Source organism: Brachionichthys hirsutus, chromosome 1, assembly GCF_040956055.1.
Source record: "Brachionichthys hirsutus isolate HB-005 chromosome 1, CSIRO-AGI_Bhir_v1, whole genome shotgun sequence".
In the NCBI taxonomy this organism is placed as follows: domain Eukaryota; kingdom Metazoa; phylum Chordata; class Actinopteri; order Lophiiformes; family Brachionichthyidae; genus Brachionichthys; species Brachionichthys hirsutus.
In genome coordinates, this window is record NC_090897.1 from 5335057 (window position 1) to 5350904 (window position 15848).

General features: G+C 44.9%; 2 protein-coding genes across 2 annotated transcripts; one reads left to right on the forward strand and one right to left on the reverse strand.

Annotated features, from left to right (window-relative positions):
- The first annotated feature begins 1394 nt into the window (after nucleotides 1-1394).
- Nucleotides 1395-11299, forward strand: cstf3 (cleavage stimulation factor, 3' pre-RNA, subunit 3). The gene is made up of 20 exons (XM_068760486.1): nucleotides 1395-1577; nucleotides 2358-2462; nucleotides 2634-2729; nucleotides 6263-6295; nucleotides 6854-6951; nucleotides 7050-7116; nucleotides 7647-7681; nucleotides 7789-7915; nucleotides 8009-8086; nucleotides 8205-8367; nucleotides 8784-8893; nucleotides 8972-9088; nucleotides 9165-9383; nucleotides 9464-9566; nucleotides 9659-9728; nucleotides 9835-10030; nucleotides 10113-10263; nucleotides 10359-10453; nucleotides 10537-10597; nucleotides 10750-11299. Exons 1-20 carry the CDS (start codon nucleotides 1551-1553, stop codon nucleotides 10947-10949), a joined length of 2151 nt encoding a protein of 716 aa, XP_068616587.1. The 5' UTR covers nucleotides 1395-1550; the 3' UTR covers nucleotides 10950-11299.
- Nucleotides 11300-12574: 1275 nt separating this feature from the next.
- On the reverse strand, nucleotides 12575-15665 carry depdc7a (DEP domain containing 7, paralog a). Its single transcript, XM_068760596.1, has 8 exons — nucleotides 15202-15665; nucleotides 14590-14711; nucleotides 14276-14471; nucleotides 13943-14166; nucleotides 13675-13817; nucleotides 13464-13589; nucleotides 13125-13203; nucleotides 12575-13042 (listed from the first exon to the last, which is right to left on the reverse strand). The coding sequence occupies exons 1-8, from the start codon at nucleotides 15654-15656 to the stop codon at nucleotides 12819-12821; spliced, it is 1569 nt and encodes a 522-aa protein (XP_068616697.1). The 5' UTR covers nucleotides 15657-15665; the 3' UTR covers nucleotides 12575-12818.
- Nucleotides 15666-15848: the final 183 nt, after the last annotated feature.

The following is a 15848-nucleotide window of genomic DNA, read 5'->3' on the forward strand; positions in this document are numbered from 1 at the left end:
AGCTCGCTTTCGGTAACGACACCACCTCCCACATTTTTAAACATTAAACAACTCCTGCATTTGAGCGTCCAGAAGCGCCGCATCAAGCCCAGATGTAGCTACAAATTTCACCTTCGTCTTCTTCCTCTTTTAGCAATGTATCCCATCTCCGGAAGATGGGTGTCCGTTACCTCGCGGAGACGAGCGTTTGGCGGCCCTGCCAGCCTCTATCGTGTCCCTTTTCCTCTAGCAGCTACTGCGAGGCGAATGTTTGTGAACTGACGGCATTAGTCAGACCAGAGTAGTCGAACAAGGAGCAGCTGTGTTCGCAAAGACCCAGGATTTATATTCCATAAGTAATGTATAATACAACATATATAAATGGGAAATCTATTCAGTGTTATGTTCGACATCAAAATATATAATAGATATTCCAGTAGAACATGCACATTGAACCAACATGATTATTACGTTATAGATTTTAAACTAAGGATTCTGTGAACTGTTACTTATTGATTAATTTATATTCATTTATTTGAAAGGACCCGAGGAACTAAGGAATATTTTTCCAAAAGACTTTGTGCACATGGCTCGTTCATAAAAAAGAAAAAAATATCATTAGACTTTGTTCTATATTTCTGCTGCTTTTGTGGAAAATAAATGTGATTAAAAACTCACACCCTGCATATAATCTCCTTAATAAACGAAACTACATCCCTCAATAAATAATATATTGTGTAGATGGGTTTATAAGGTAGGTAATGACATTGACTATTTAAGAAGAGGCCAGTCTTATCTCAAGCGGTTGTGCAAATCTAAACATTTCTATTATTTTACATTGTTTTTGCACTGAATACATTGACATAACGGCACACAGCATTTGAAGAGGTCGCTTTTTGTGTTGCTTTTTACTGAAAGTTAAATTACGATCATGTAAATGCTCTGTGATCGCCTACTCTTGTCTGTTCCGTGTTGTTAGCCAGATAAACAGAAGCACACGCTCACGGTGATATCATTTGTCTCCCCCTACTGAGCGAGGTGACCAGTATGGTGATGTGAAAAATGTACTAGTTCCCATATTTTTGCACAATATATTTATTTTGCTTACAATACTTGCATCGTTATGACGAGTTTCAAGTAGGTATGAACATGATAAACAGAGAACATGTAATTTATTATGGAAAACAATAATGCATCATCTCTTTTGGAAAAAAAAAGCAATGCCAGTCTATTATAGAGAAAAGGTAGACATCCATTCCTTTCTGGCTACAATAAACAGTGAGACGATATGCTGCATTATTTAACAGGATATTTGGTTTTGTTTTGTGAATGTTAGTGTTTTATTTTGAACGACGTTTCCCGGAAGTGCTTTTGTTACCGATTCTCGTCGAGCGGAAGTCGGGTTTAACGCCATTTTGAGGCACCGAGCGTCTCGTGTAGCTCGAGGGCGATGTGATCGATCTATTTGAAGATATGCGGAACACTTAGTCATTTTTTAATATTCGCTACGGTATTATCTGATCTTTAACCCGATCGATAGAACATTGCTAACCCAGATTACTCTTCCAGCCATGAACACCGACGGAACAGCCGACCAGGTAGCTACATGCAGTTCGACAGAAGAGCTAGCTTACCGCAACTGCAACTTTAGCATTGTGTTTGCATGCGTTTTACGTTGAAAGAATGCTTGTTAGTAAACCATGCTGCAATATATATATACAATATGATGTGATTTACTATATAACATTATTCAACGCGTTTTCGTAATTAGCCTGACAGCACCTATATCATATTTGACGACATCGTTGTAGAGGTTTGGCCCGCTAATCGCTAATTCACAACTGGCGTTTAAGGTTGGTTAAAGACGTCTCGCCTCTCATCCAAGGAGCTTCTTCAGTTCTAACTGCGTGGTAGTATTACGAATACTTATACTCTTGTTGGGAGCAGAAGACAAACAAACAAACGACCGAAACTACCAAGACAATAGGTCTCGTTAGGAGTCGGTACTTAATGGTAATATGAGCAAGTGATGTACTTCAACCTACACCGACATACTGTAGCGTTGTTGCTGCTAGTTGCTGAATGTCTTTAAAATGTTAGCGTTCCCAGCAAATTAAGAGAATATGAATCTACTTTTATAGGCGAACGGTCACTTCTTACGGTGCAGAAGCTTTGTCAGGTGCACGAGCCAAAGAAACACGGATATCAGTGTCTGCAATCTTAATCTACATAAGAGCCATTGACACTAATGTAGCACTCCATTGATCAATATCAAATCTGTATTCGAATGGCCACCGTAACATCAGTATCTCATGTATCGCAATGTCGGTTCTGCAGCTTGACCCGTTTGTCCTGTTCCGTCTGTGCTTGACTCGCAGGCTGCGGCAGAGTACGTTCCAGAGAAGGTGAAGAAGGCAGAGAAGAAGTTGGAAGAGAACCCATATGACCTTGACGCATGGAGCATTCTGATTCGAGAAGCACAGGTTTAGTGACACAGAGTTGTATTCCTGGGTTTTAAGTACATTGGGGAACGGGTGGGTGTGTGGGGAGGCGCTTTAGGATTAAAACGTTGTTGGACTACACATTGCTTTTCCTCCACATGACTGCTTCGTATCTGAAATGGTGTGGAATATAAATGCTTTCTCCTTCTTTAGAACCAACCAATAGATAAAGCGAGGAAGACATACGAGCGACTTGTCACACAGTTCCCAAGTTCCGGCAGATTTTGGAAACTATTCATTGAAGCTGAGGTTAATACCATTTTCTTTCCTTTAGTGTGCATGGCTGGGAATTCTTCTAACATGATCAACACTGTGATTTTCACACAAAGTGTCTCTTACTTCAATGACATTTAAAGTCACAATTTTTGTCTTGAATCGCTAAGCCTGGCTACTTTTAATCTCTAAAAGTCCCAAGATGTTGACTGTAGAAAGTATCTACCTAAATTCTAAAATAAAAGTCTAATTTGATGGAGAACCAGAATTGAGCACATATTTGAGTGACCTTTTTTTTTTTTGGCAGGCTCTAGCTGGGCTCATTAAGAATTGTGCCTTTAAACAAAACGAAAGATAACGTAGCTCTAACATTTATTTTTCAGAAAAATATAATTCTGTTCTAAGGATTTAAAAACAATATTTATATATTCTCTGCGTCTTATTTAAATGGGGTAAAGTGCATTTGTTGCATGTTTGATCTGCAACAGTATTAAAATTATTTTAATGGTATTGGAGTGCATTAGCCTTTTATTCACTTGTCGTGTCAATTTATTGCCTCCTGTGTCATTTCTTTTGGTTAAATCTATAAAGAAATATATTAATTGTGTGGCCCATTCTTTCCACGAGACGTTTCTTCCCGCTTCTCCAGAATATATGACCAGTGACCCATGTACCTCGATGCCATCGACGGGAGTTGCTGTTACGTAATCAGTTGCTGATAGGGTGAAGCATTTCCTTTTGCACGTCATTTATTTTTTTTAATCTAACCTAATGCAGTGATCTCTTTGGTTCCCTCCACCTGTGCAGATGAGTTCTGCTATTGGTGTACACAATTTAACAGCATTATCAGATTTTAGTGCAGTATAACTTGTATTGGTTGCCTCTCGGCTATGAATCGAATGCTGCTGTATTTGTAGGTTGTTGTGGTTTGTTGTGGGGTGTTTTTAACCCGAGAAGCCCCCCCCCTGCCTCTTATTCACCTTACATCCACGTCACGTAGTAACTTTGCTGCATTAGCCAATTTAAGAAATGGCTGTGGGCAAATAAAACAGTAATCTTCTACGTGTGTATCTTTAGAATATGCCCAAGATCAGAGAGAAAATAAAAGAGATACTAAAGGATTGTTTTACACAAACTCATAGATAGTTTTTTTGTATATATAAAGTTGATATCCCCCGGCAGAAATTGAACTGAAATAATAGAAATTGTATACAAATAAAAGAAATTGCACTGTAGAAGGTGGACTTTTTTACTGCTTGGTGCATCTATAGGAGACTTTGACTTTGACTGACTTGCTGAGTGTTTTGGCTTTAGACCAAATGGAACTATTCAGAATGCACTTTGTAGACTGGGCTTAGACTGAGAATAGACCAAAGCTGCATAGTGCAGTGAATCAACAAGTTGTTGCATAATTCTTCGGCCGTCGCCGCACCCCAGTCCAAAACACAAGTCTGGCCAACGGAAAACCTCGAGTACTTTTCCGTAGAGCTTTTTGTTAGCTTTTTATTTACTTTGGCCTGAAGATTTGTTGGACTAAAAGCAGGCAGTGAAGTGCTACAATCACGATTAGGATATAGTGTTTATTTCATAGCAGACTATCGAAAAATTGAACTTAATAATTTGGATTTCGTACTATAAAGGCACCTTATGTGGTAAGTATGTGGATAAGATCTTGAACCTGCCGCTTTTCTTAATTTGCCATGGCCTTACAAAGACCCTCTTTGAAAATATCGGCATTTTAACCATCACAAAACATTTTTGATAAAAAAAAAAAACAAGCTTAAGCTCAGTTTTCTTTTGATCCTAATTTTTTAAGTTCATGAGGCAAATCAGGTTATCATAATTGACCTGTAGTTTCACTAATCCTTAAGGTCCACTAGATCCTATAAGTTTTGTTTATAGGTATAGACTTTAAATTTAATTTAGCCTAACTGTTATTAAAGTGAGTCGACTGTTTTAGGAGGTTTCCGGGGACGGACAGATTCGATGTTATGGCAACCGACAGAGGAAGAATAATATTCCCCTCCTCAAAGTGCGTCAGCATCTCTTCAGTGTATTGTACAATTATTGTATCTGATTTTTATTCATGGTAATGCATCTAGGATTTAATCTAAGTGTTAAGCACCTTGGAAAAACTTGCATTTAGCAATGCTCAGTGGCTTCATTGAAGAATCAATCATATATTATGTATCAGAGGCATAAGGGAATACTTTGAAGGAAAAATAAACTGATTTGATTACATGAGCTCCACTGGCTTTTTTTTTTTTAAGAGCAGATGAAAATGGATTTTTGTGTGTGTGCGTGTGTGTTGTTGCAGTTCCTGGAATGCACATTAAATGTAGGTCAGTCTCTTTTTTTTCTTCGAGGCGGGTGGGGTTAGTGCAGAAAATACCAGCTGCAGTTTGGAGAACTATTTTTTACGATGATCCTAAATAGGATCTTTCTTTTCTTTTTTTTAAACCTAGGTTGTGTGTGTGAATGTTGGATTTGGAGTAGCTGAAGCTAACCTGCGGTGCTGGCTTGAACATTTTTTGGGTTGTTGATTCCAAACTAATGACTGCCTTTAATGTGTGATCTCCAGCCGAAGGAGTGGGAAGTGGTTAAAAAAAAAAAAGATAGACGAATCAAGACCAGAATTGTATAAATGAAACGACATCAACATTAGCTGTGTGGAGTTTAAAAATATGTATAAATGAGCTGCCTGTCAGGATGTTTCTAAAAATAGAGACCATCGGAATCAGCTGTGTAGGTTGTCATGGTGATGTGTTCTCTGGTTTAGAGCGAGTGAAGAGTTTATAGTCGAACCTCTGCACAGCCGGGCTCAGGAAAGGACGATAACCTTGTAAGCGTCATGAGAATTTGCTGAAGTAGAAGATGCATAGTTTGTGTAGGTGGAGTCAGAATGTGGCAGGGCGAGTTCATGAACTGGTTTGGGCTGATTTATGATGCAGATTGATAAAACCTTATGAGATGTGTGCGCAACCTAGATGCTACAAAGACAGCAAATGAATTATGTCTCAAGCATCCGGCTGCAGGATCCCCTCAAAGACGCGATCAAAAGTCTTCACAACTAACGTGTAAAAGGAGGAATTCACTCGCTAGTGTTGTCAGAATGTCTAAAACCTCGTTGCAAAGGCTGTTTCTAAGCTGTTTAAAAGTCAAACCTCATGTAATTTCTACTCAAGGATTTTTTCCCCTGCAGCAGCTTTCCTTCTCCATGCCGCCGTAGCGTGAAATGGTGACGTCAGCTTGGGCACAGTTTTACAAACGGGCTTATTCACACCTTTTTGTTTTTTTGCTTCCTTTCTGTGCGTGTGGTCACTGGTGCTTTTCTGGGTAATGTAGTACAACCGGCAAAAAAAATAAATAACCCCCACCCCCCCCTTCTAAAAGTAGTTTGTCGTTCTTGTTTGAATTTCACTTTGTTGATCTGAAGATGTGTGTGTGTGTGTGTGTGTGTTTGTGTTCGCACTGAGTGACTGGTCACATTTGCATGATTGTTTGTTTCATGCCAGACATAGAAAGCAGAGGGTAAATGTGAATTAATGTATTTACACTCTTATTTACAGGTCAAGGCTAAAAACTATGACAAAGTAGAGAAGGTAGGTGTCCGCCATACACATGGAAGCTGAGCGGTGGGCTTTTTGTTTTTGTTCACGCCGCTAGAGTGACCATTAAAATCACCTAAAACATGCATGCAAGTCTGAAAGTCAACTATTTTCCGCCTTCTATAATGCTGCAGTGTTTCTAATTATCCTTGTTAGCAAAACGGTTTTGTATTTGACCAGGTTATTTAACTTCATCTCTTTTTCAAAGTTGATTTTCAACCCAGAGAACATCTCTGCGGGTTTTTTCCTTGAATGTCCGGCATCCTTCAAACGCCAGCCTTTTTTCAAATTTAGAGAAGCTCAGTGAAATATAGGCCAAATCTGAAGCTGATGCTTGAAAACGCTGACTAAGGAACTCCTAAATCTATTGAGGCTCTGAAAAAAAAGAAAAGAAAACCCTCTTCCTGGATGTGTTGTAAATACTGCATGAAATACACCACTAGCTCTTAGCATGACAATTTGAGCAGGGACTAAATCAGAGAGAGAGAGGAACCCCCCCCCCCCCCCATGTCTGTTTCAGCTGTTTCATCCTGCTGTATTCTACCTTTGTAGTTGTTTCAGAGATGCTTAATGAAAGTGTTGCACATCGACTTGTGGAAGTGTTACCTCTCGTATGTCCGAGAGACCAAAGGAAAGCTGCCAAGCTACAAGTAAGAGCCTGCTGCGTAATGCTTTCAGCCACGCCGGCGTACGGCCGTGCTGCGACGTGCACAATCATCACTTCCTGTGTTTCTCTTTGCGCCCGCAGAGAGAAGATGGCCCAGGCGTATGACTTTGCTCTGGATAAAATAGGCATGGAAATAATGTCTTATCAGGTATGCAGATCTCAAGCTACAGTAAAAAAAAAAAAAGCACTGAAAATGTTTTTAATAAAACAGTGCTTTATAGCTAGAGAGGCTTTGTGAGTATTCTCTTAAGGTTTAGTAACACACGGCTGTTAGGTAGCCCTTCAGCACAGCAGCAAAAAAGGCCGCTGAGCTAATGGGACGCCATCGCCAGACTCAGAGAAGGGTGGTGGCGCCGCTCTGGAATCAGCCGGGGACCGGGGACGAGCCCGACCCTATCAAAAACCTCACAGGATAATATCCAGAGGTTGTTCCAGTCCATGAGGAGGAGGATTCCTGCCGTCACTGCTGATGGACGATGCACTAATTATGATATCTCAGAAGAATATGTTTCTGTTCTAGTTCCTTCCTGATTACATGAAGAGAAGCATTAAAAAAATACACGACAAGTTACACATAAATGAATTGTGCATTTTTAAAATCCCCTGGGCATTAACATTTAATTTTTTTTACCTGAATAGTTTATCTGTTGGGAGCTAACATCTTCTCTCTGACGCTAGATCTGGGTGGACTACATCAACTTCCTCAAAGGAGTGTGAGTTCATTTGTCTTTCGGTTTTTCCCCGTCATTAATACAAAATGGTTCACCAGCTGTGTTGGGGAAAGTCGTGTGTTGACATTTGTACTTTGTGCTTCTATCAGGGAGGCTGTGGGTTCGTACGCGGAGAACCAGCGCATCACTGCGGTCCGGCGGGTCTACCAGAGAGGCTGCGTGAACCCCATGATCAACATCGAGCAGCTCTGGAGGGATTACAGCAAATACGAGGAGGCGAGCGATCCTCCCAAGCCTTCTGCGGTCTTCATCTTGTGTGTTGTTGTCCCCGTCTGGGGTTGACACCGGCTCCTCTGATTCCACATGCAGGGAATCAACGTGCACTTGGCCAAAAAGATGATCGAGGACCGGAGTCGAGACTACATGAACGCCAGAAGAGTGGCGAAGGTGAGACGCGTGTCAAAAATCACGCAGGCCTGTTATTGGTCCTTTGTTAAAAGTCGTCATCAGCATCGTCCGCACGTGTAAAGGTCGCCCTGGTTGTTGTGTGGCTTCTGCGATCCAGGAATACGAGACGGTGATGAAGGGCCTTGACAGGAACGCGCCCTCGGTGCCGCCGCAGAACTTGCCTCAAGAAGCCCAGCAGGTGGAAATGTGGAAGAAATACATCCAGTGGGAAAAGAGCAACCCGCTGCGCACAGAAGACCAAACCCTCATCACAAAGAGAGGTGCGCCGTTTGCTGCGAGGCGTATGTAAAGTAGCCACTAGAGGGCGCCGGCGCTTCTCTCTACTAGTGGCTCAGAGGCATTGATTGTACTTTCACGCCGATTGAATGTGAAGGCGTGAAGGCAATCAGTTTAAGAACGCTTGTGATGTGCATCGCTGGAACTTTTAACTCTCTGACTTCATTCAGCTTCCTCCCCGTCGGTCGGACGACCCCGTTATGTCTTTTCTTTCGTACGAGTTTATCGGCACCTGCCCGACACAAACGCCTTTTTGCTGTGTGATTTTCACAAGGTGCTTTAATCCTCTGCCCCCACGTGGGTTTATTGAGGGATGCATAAGGCAACCGTCCCGCACGAGGACCCCTGGGTTCAGCCTTCACCGGACTGTAGTCATTTGCTGCTGGGCTCTGTTTTGCAGTGATGTTTGCCTACGAGCAGTGCCTGCTGGTGCTGGGCCACCATCCTGACATATGGTACGAGGCGGCGCAGTACCTGGAGCAGTCCAGCAAACTGCTGGCGGAGAAAGGGGTACGAGATAAACGGGAACGTCTTCCAGGCCTCCGCTGAGAGCTCGTCCTCTCATTCATTCACTGCCTGTTCACGCAGGACATGAACAATTCTAAGCTGTTTAGCGACGAGGCCGCTAACATCTACGAACGCGCCATCGGGACTCTGCTGAAGAAGAACATGCTTCTGTACTTTTCCTTTGCCGATTATGAAGAGGTGAGCGCCCGTTTTACGCGCAGTTCCTCGTCGAGAGTCCTCGACCTGAAACCCCTGAAACCTGCTTTCCTCGCAGAGCCGCATGAAGTACGAGAAAGTCCACGGCATCTATAATAAGCTTCTGGCCATCGAGGACATCGACCCCACGCTGGTCTACATTCAGTACATGAAGTTCGCCAGGAGGGCGGAGGGGATCAAATCCGGGCGGACCATCTTCAAAAAGGCCCGAGAAGATCTACGCACGCGTCACCACGTCTACGTGACGGCGGCGCTGATGGAGTACTACTGCAGCAAGGTGGGAACACGCCAGCTTGATTCAAATGCAAACAGAAATAATCAGCCGCGTGAAGCTGTTCATGTCAAATTCTTCTGCAGGACAAATCGGTGGCCTTTAAGATTTTTGAGCTCGGTTTGAAGAAGTACGGGGACATCCCAGAGTACATCCTGGCGTACATCGATTACCTCTCGCACCTTAACGGTAGGCTATGACTAAAGAACGTTTCCTCCTATCACTGTCATCATAATGGAAGATGTAACCGTGTTTTGTTTTGTCCTGCCGTGTCTCTCCAGAGGACAACAACACCAGGGTTCTGTTTGAACGCGTCCTCACCTCGGGAAGTCTATCGCCAGACAAGTCAGGGTAATGTTAAGTATTCTTTGATGGCCGCTGCACGGACAATATTAAAGTAACGAATCAATGCCTAAGGCGATATCTGTTCATTTTCTTTCCTCCTTTTATGCTACAGCGAGGTCTGGGCTCGATTCCTGGCTTTTGAGAGTAACATCGGAGACCTGGCCAGTATCCTGAAGGTGGAGCGCAGGAGGTTCTCTGCCTTCAAGGACGAGTACGAGGGCAAAGAAACGGCCCTGCTCGTCGACAGATACAAGTTCATGGACCTGTATCCCTGCTCCGGCAGCGAACTCAAGGCGCTCGGGTACAAGGTGCGTGCCTTCGCCTCCCGCGGTCGCTTCCTGCCGACGGCGTCAGACTTCGCTGAAGCCGTTTCTACTTTGTTTGCTCCAGGATGTTTCTCGAGTGAAGCTGGCGTCGCTGCTCCCAGAGACGGTGGTGGTGCCGTGCGCCCCCTCACTAAAAGACGACGCTGACCGTAAACCCGAATACCCCAAGCCGGACATCAGTCAGATGATCCCCTTCCAGCCGCGTCACCTCGCCCGTATGTCGGCGCCGTCGTCAAAATGTGTTGCGCCGCACAAATCCCAGCTCATCCGTCTCTAACGCCGTTCTTTTGTGTGCGTCCTCCGCCCACAGCTCCAGGCTTACACCCAGTCCCTGGTGGAGTTTTCCCAGCCCCCCCAGCTGCTGTTGTCCTGATGAAGCTGCTCCCTCCGCCTACTTGCTTCACTGTGAGTATCTCCAGCTCAAATCCTCTCGGGTGCTAATGAAAAAGAAAGTCATTGAAAAAGTCTGCGGCTGTTTCTCATTGCAGGGTCCCTTTGTTCAAGTGGACGAGCTCATGGAAACGTTCAGGAGATGCACGCTTCCTGACAGTAAGTCGCCTTGATTTTTAGCCACGCTAACGGCGTAGCTCTGGTGATCAAATGAACACTTTTTTTTAAATGAGCAGGTTTTGTTATTTTTATTTTAAATGACATTCTACCCCCCCTTTCACATTTTAATCTTGTATTTCCTATTTCCACAGCTGTTGACGCTGCTGTAGAATTGATCACTGGTAGACAGCCAGACGCAGCGGGGGAAGGCAATGGTTCCATGGAGAACCACGCCGTTAGCAAATCACTAAAGAGGCCTAACGCCGACTCGGACGAGGAGGACGACAAAGGAGCCATGGCTCCGCCCATACATGACATATACCGCGCACGCCAACAGAAGAGGATTCGATAAGCGAGCACCGAACCCTTTGAGAATGTAAACCCAAAAGGTGACGTCTGGAGTTTAGTGTGCCCGTCCACATGTCTGGGTGCGTCTGACAGAGCGTCCGCCCGTTGAGCCCCGTGCAGAAGACGGGCGTACCGGCCACCCTCACACAGGCACACACGCCGTTTGCTCATCTGCGTGTTCTTGTGACTTTCTGTTGACTTTTTTTTTTTTTTTTAAGACTGAAAAAGTATACTGTACAAAGTTTTTAACTCACCAATTGTTCTTTGCCATACAGTTCAGTTTTGGCCTTGTGATGTTCCAGTGATGGAGGTCTTTTTAGATAAGTGGAGGACACTGTTCCTTTCAATAAAAATGGGAAATAAGTCGACTGGATTTGCGTTTTTATTTTATTTAATTTTCTTTCTCTGACCATGACCACCAGGGGGCGATACTTGACATGCTGTAGCTGTTTCTTTCAGATTTAATCTATGCAAAGGTGAGATTAATTTTTAATGAATAGTTTCTTTGCTTCTTCACTCATAAAACCTTTTCAATATTAGCCGACTGCTTATTTTCATGTCACTGGCACCAAAACGCATCACAAAATGATATAATCATATCTTTCTAGCATCAAAGATGTGTCTGATCAAGTCCACTCATATTTGGATAGATAAACTGCATGTCACTCTGGAGAATAAAAGATATAAATATAGCAAATCTTAAAATACTAAAAGAATGATACAAAAAAAATAAACACACTTTTTTAAAAAAAATTTTTTTACAGTGTGCTAAAAACAAGTTTGTTCATTAACTGGGAATCTCTGGATCTTAAAAATCAATCTTGGCTTTCACAATTATTCCACCCTATTAAAAGGAAGTTTCTGGCCTGGTGGGGGGGTCAAAGGTAATGCAAAAGTGTCTCCCAACTGAATAAAAATTGCCTGTTGTGGAAGTTCTTCACACACCGGATGTCATTTGTTCTCATGCAAATTACACTCTTGTTGTGTCTACACTGGAAACGGAAAATGTATCTCTGAATGCACCACAGTTTTATTTAGTATTCAAGCAAGATGTGTTTTCCTGAAACTGAGTCTGGGAATGCTTTTTTTTTTCTCTCCACCTGGATTTTATTTCCTCAGGTGATTCAAAGCAGCACAGAAATTCATTTTAATCAACCACGACGCCACCACTAAAAACATCTGCTTTGCTGATTTGTCGCAACAGACGCAGAAAGAACTCAGAGGGCTTATTGGGGGCGAATGCCTCTGCCTGTTTGCTACAGCACATCAGCGTTGCACGTTTCCAGTTTCAAATTTCTGTTCCCCCCCAACACATCTGTAGACTGTGCATCGCATTGTATATGACAGACAGCACGAATAGGCTGAGACATTTTTTAAATGGCTAACACTGTTCCCATTGAGAAGCGACTTGCACATTTACTGGCTGCAGATGCAGATCACCAAAATGTGCTGCAAAAAAAGAAAAATCACACGAATATTAACGGATTAATAGAATGCAAATGCCTTCTTTGTGTGAGGGGAAACCTTTTGGATGAGTTGAAACAATCTTTGAAATAAATAAAAAGAGGTCGATTTATCTTCATTACAACCCCCCCCCCCCCCCCCCCTCAGGCTGAAGAACAGATGGTCCTTGTTGTCACGCTTCAAAAGTAACAGTCATGTATAATTTACAAGAGCTTTTCATGTTAGCGTCCCGCACCAAAGAAAAACATGAGAAATCGCCGTTGGGTCCATAAATATTGCAGCTTGTTAATTCACATTATTGTTCAGTAGTCTCTCTTATTTGCATAAAAGCAAGCGCTATACAGCGCATCATCGACATCATTTCTTTTTTTTTTACATTTGATACATTAGGCGTTAAAAAGTATAAATATCACTGGAGCAACACGTTGATACTGGACAGTCTATTCCCAAAGTACTGGACAAAGATCTCCGGATGGCCTTTATAAAACTGTCCGAGCAGCCTTTTCTTTTCTTTGGCAGACAGTTTCGGGTTGTCCTGGATCGTCCGGAGTAAAGACCAGAGTTCCTCTTTAGTGGTTTTCTGTGCATCGTCTTCGTAAGCCTTGGCGCTCACTCTCGTACAGTACGTTGATCCTGCAGTGAGGAGGGCGAAGAGTTAAAAGGGGATTTCTGCTCAAACGTACTGCACAAGACGAAAAGAGGACAATCTGCCAACCTGTGATCGAGTTCGGATCCTCCCCCTTCACGATATTCATTATTCTTTCACTGACCATCTTGTGTAACGAAACGGGAATCTGGTGAAAAAGAAAACAAAATCAATGATGCATTTATGCATATAATCAAAAGTTAACATCAATACAATCCTAATAAACATTGTTATCGCATTTATGTCATTCCTTGCCATCTGATCCAATCCAGTCAGTCACGTTTGGTTAGATAAATATGCAAAGTCTGGGTTGTAAGCCTGCTTCTAAACAGCCTGCACCATGACTAACAGGCCTTGCAGAGATGATCTAGTGACCGGACACACGGGGGGACCTTCATAAATACTCACTTTAAACAGATCGCAGTGATTGTCCATCATGAACAGAACCATCAAGTCCACCTTCCCTTTGGAGAGTCTTCTGCTGTAGACGATGGCGTTGGAGAAAGACCTTTTCACCGCCATTCTGTTCTCAATCTGACAGAGCACGTTCTCAGGTTAAACGCAGAGCTGCGCATGCGCATGCGCAGACCCTCGCAGGACGCATGCGTAGACCTCTTACCTCGTTGTGCAGCTTGACCTCCCGTGGTCCGGCTGCAGTCGCCATGAACCTCAGGAGCCTCCGTAGTTCCTCCCTGCTGCGCGAGTCCTGCAGCTTCAAACTCAGCTGCAGAGACTCCAGCGCCTGCTCTCGCTTGCCGTTCACTGATAATAGACCACAGAAAAAAAATGCACCAATCAAAGCACCGACTGAAGGTGGGCAGTGATGAAATGAATGCGCCGAGACAGAGAGAGAGAAAGAGAGAGAGAGAGATGGCTCCGCGTCTCACCGAGCAGCTCCGAGATACCGGAGTGGACGTCAAAAACGTGGTTGCCGAGCAGCGGCGGCGGCGGCGGCGTGTGTCCGTAATGCCGAGCGAGGATGTCGTAGAGGACTTTCTTCGTCTGGAGCGGGTCGCCGGCGCATCTGGACAAACCCCGACTGACCTCCACCACCAGTCCGTCCGGGAGAAACTCCAGACAGTCGACAGCCCCCGACGTCCACTCATCGGCCCTGAGGGGAACGAGGCAAGGGTTCAAATACAGCCCACTGGTTGGCCGAAGGGAAACAATGACAGAAAAACATGGCGCCGGTACTCGCCGAAAGCTTCATCGTGACTCACTGCGCTTCACTGAAGGCCTTGAGCACCTCGCGGTCCAGGTAGCGCGACGTATACAACAGGTCCGGGTCGCTGTCCATGCCACGCAGGGGGGGCGGTCTCGACGCGTCTCTACCTTCCAATAGGTTCTCCAGCAGGGGGAGCTCTATCAGCTGCAGCAGTCTGAATATGGCCTGCTGGTTCCACACCTCATCCACAACTGTAAAAACACAGGCGTCCCAAGCCGTGAGGAAGAGGAGGAGCCCAGATTTACGGGCACGAGGTGCGACAGACCACCCGTACGCCTGTCTGACATCATTCTCCAGAAAGCGACTCACGCTCTTGCGAAAGGCCGAGGTTGATCATCTGAGGGGTGATGGAGGAGCTTAGGTTGAAGTCTCCCAGCACTTCCTCCAGTGATTTGTCCGAGGGGTGGGCAGCGTGGCTCGGCGCCGCTCGCCTGGAGAGTCACAGAATAACAGCGACACGTGTAAAAGGTCCCGTCGGGCTGCACCTCGGAGCAACGTCTGCGATTCATTTTGCAATTTGGTGCTTCTGTGAGGGTTTTAGTTTAGTCTCCAATTTATTTTAAAAGTCACGAGGACTTGTGACACATCTCTACGTTAGCTTGTAAAACTGTCTCAGGGATGGAACACGGGGAACGGGAGAACGCTCCTGCGCTCCCGGCTTTCTCCTGAGTGCTGAACTCAAAGTCACCATTTCCTCCTTCATTTCCTTAATTCCTACACTTTGGCGACAGAGTTTGCTCATTTCGACTCAAACAGAAATTCCCGGCATTCCACCATATCTATTCCCTTGAAGACTTGGCTTGGCACACAAATCTTTCATCTCTCAGTGGGAACACCGGAGCTGCTCCGAGGCTCTACCAGGGATTATATCTGCTGGAAGGAGAACAAAGCAAAAAATAACGAAAGGCGATCTGAGGGTACCTTTCCCGCGATGGGCCGTAGCTGTTCTTGCTCCTGTTGATGCTCGGCGAGTCGTAGCCGCTCTCGATGGTGCTGGTGGAGTGAGCGTTAGCGTTGGCCAGCGGTGGAGAGGAGCCGGTCGTTGGGCTCAGGAACCTGTACAGGCTGCAGCCGCTGTCCTCGAATACGGCCGCTTTCTTTTCCTTCCCGAAACATTTGACGCCCACCGGCTCAAAGACCCTGGACTCCATCAGGGCCTGGCAGAGGCGGGCGGCCTTGTGGCGGGGCATTGCCTCGTTGCCGTAGAAATGATTTAGGGCGAGGTGCGCCAGCACCACGTCCACGGCCTCCGAGCCCAGGAAGCAGTCGTGGTAGGACTTCAGGTTGTGGCGCCGGCGCTTCACCTCCACGTTAGCGTGGAGGTTGGAGATGATGCTGCTCCAGATGTAGGTCGCCCGGAACGGCTTCCCAGCCATGCTTTGTTCTGGGGGGGGGGGGGGGGGGGTAGGGAGATGCTGTTACACAATTACAAACTATCTTTGAAAATAATTAAACCTCCACACGAGGCTCTTGGGCATCGTGATGACAACGACTACACAACTTTCAGCACGTGAACAATGTTCTCACCTCTTTTGTGATGTTCTGGTTACACAACTACGTTCTGGGTG

Coding starts and splice junctions, on each gene's coding strand:
- cstf3 (XM_068760486.1), top strand. CDS start 1,551: ATGAACACCGACGGAACAGCCGACCAG. Junction 1,578..2,357: donor CCGACGGAACAGCCGACCAG/GTAGCTACATGC, acceptor CTTGACTCGCAG/GCTGCGGCAGAGTACGTTCC. Junction 6,952..7,049: donor GGAAAGCTGCCAAGCTACAA/GTAAGAGCCTGC, acceptor TTGCGCCCGCAG/AGAGAAGATGGCCCAGGCGT.
- depdc7a (XM_068760596.1), bottom strand. CDS start 15,656: ATGGCTGGGAAGCCGTTCCGGGCGACCTACATCTGGAGCAGCATCATC. Junction 13,590..13,674: donor AGGTCAAGCTGCACAACGAG/GTAAGAGGTCTA, acceptor GTGCTCTGTCAG/ATTGAGAACAGAATGGCGGT. Junction 13,043..13,124: donor GGATCCGAACTCGATCACAG/GTTGGCAGATTG, acceptor TCCTCACTGCAG/GATCAACGTACTGTACGAGA.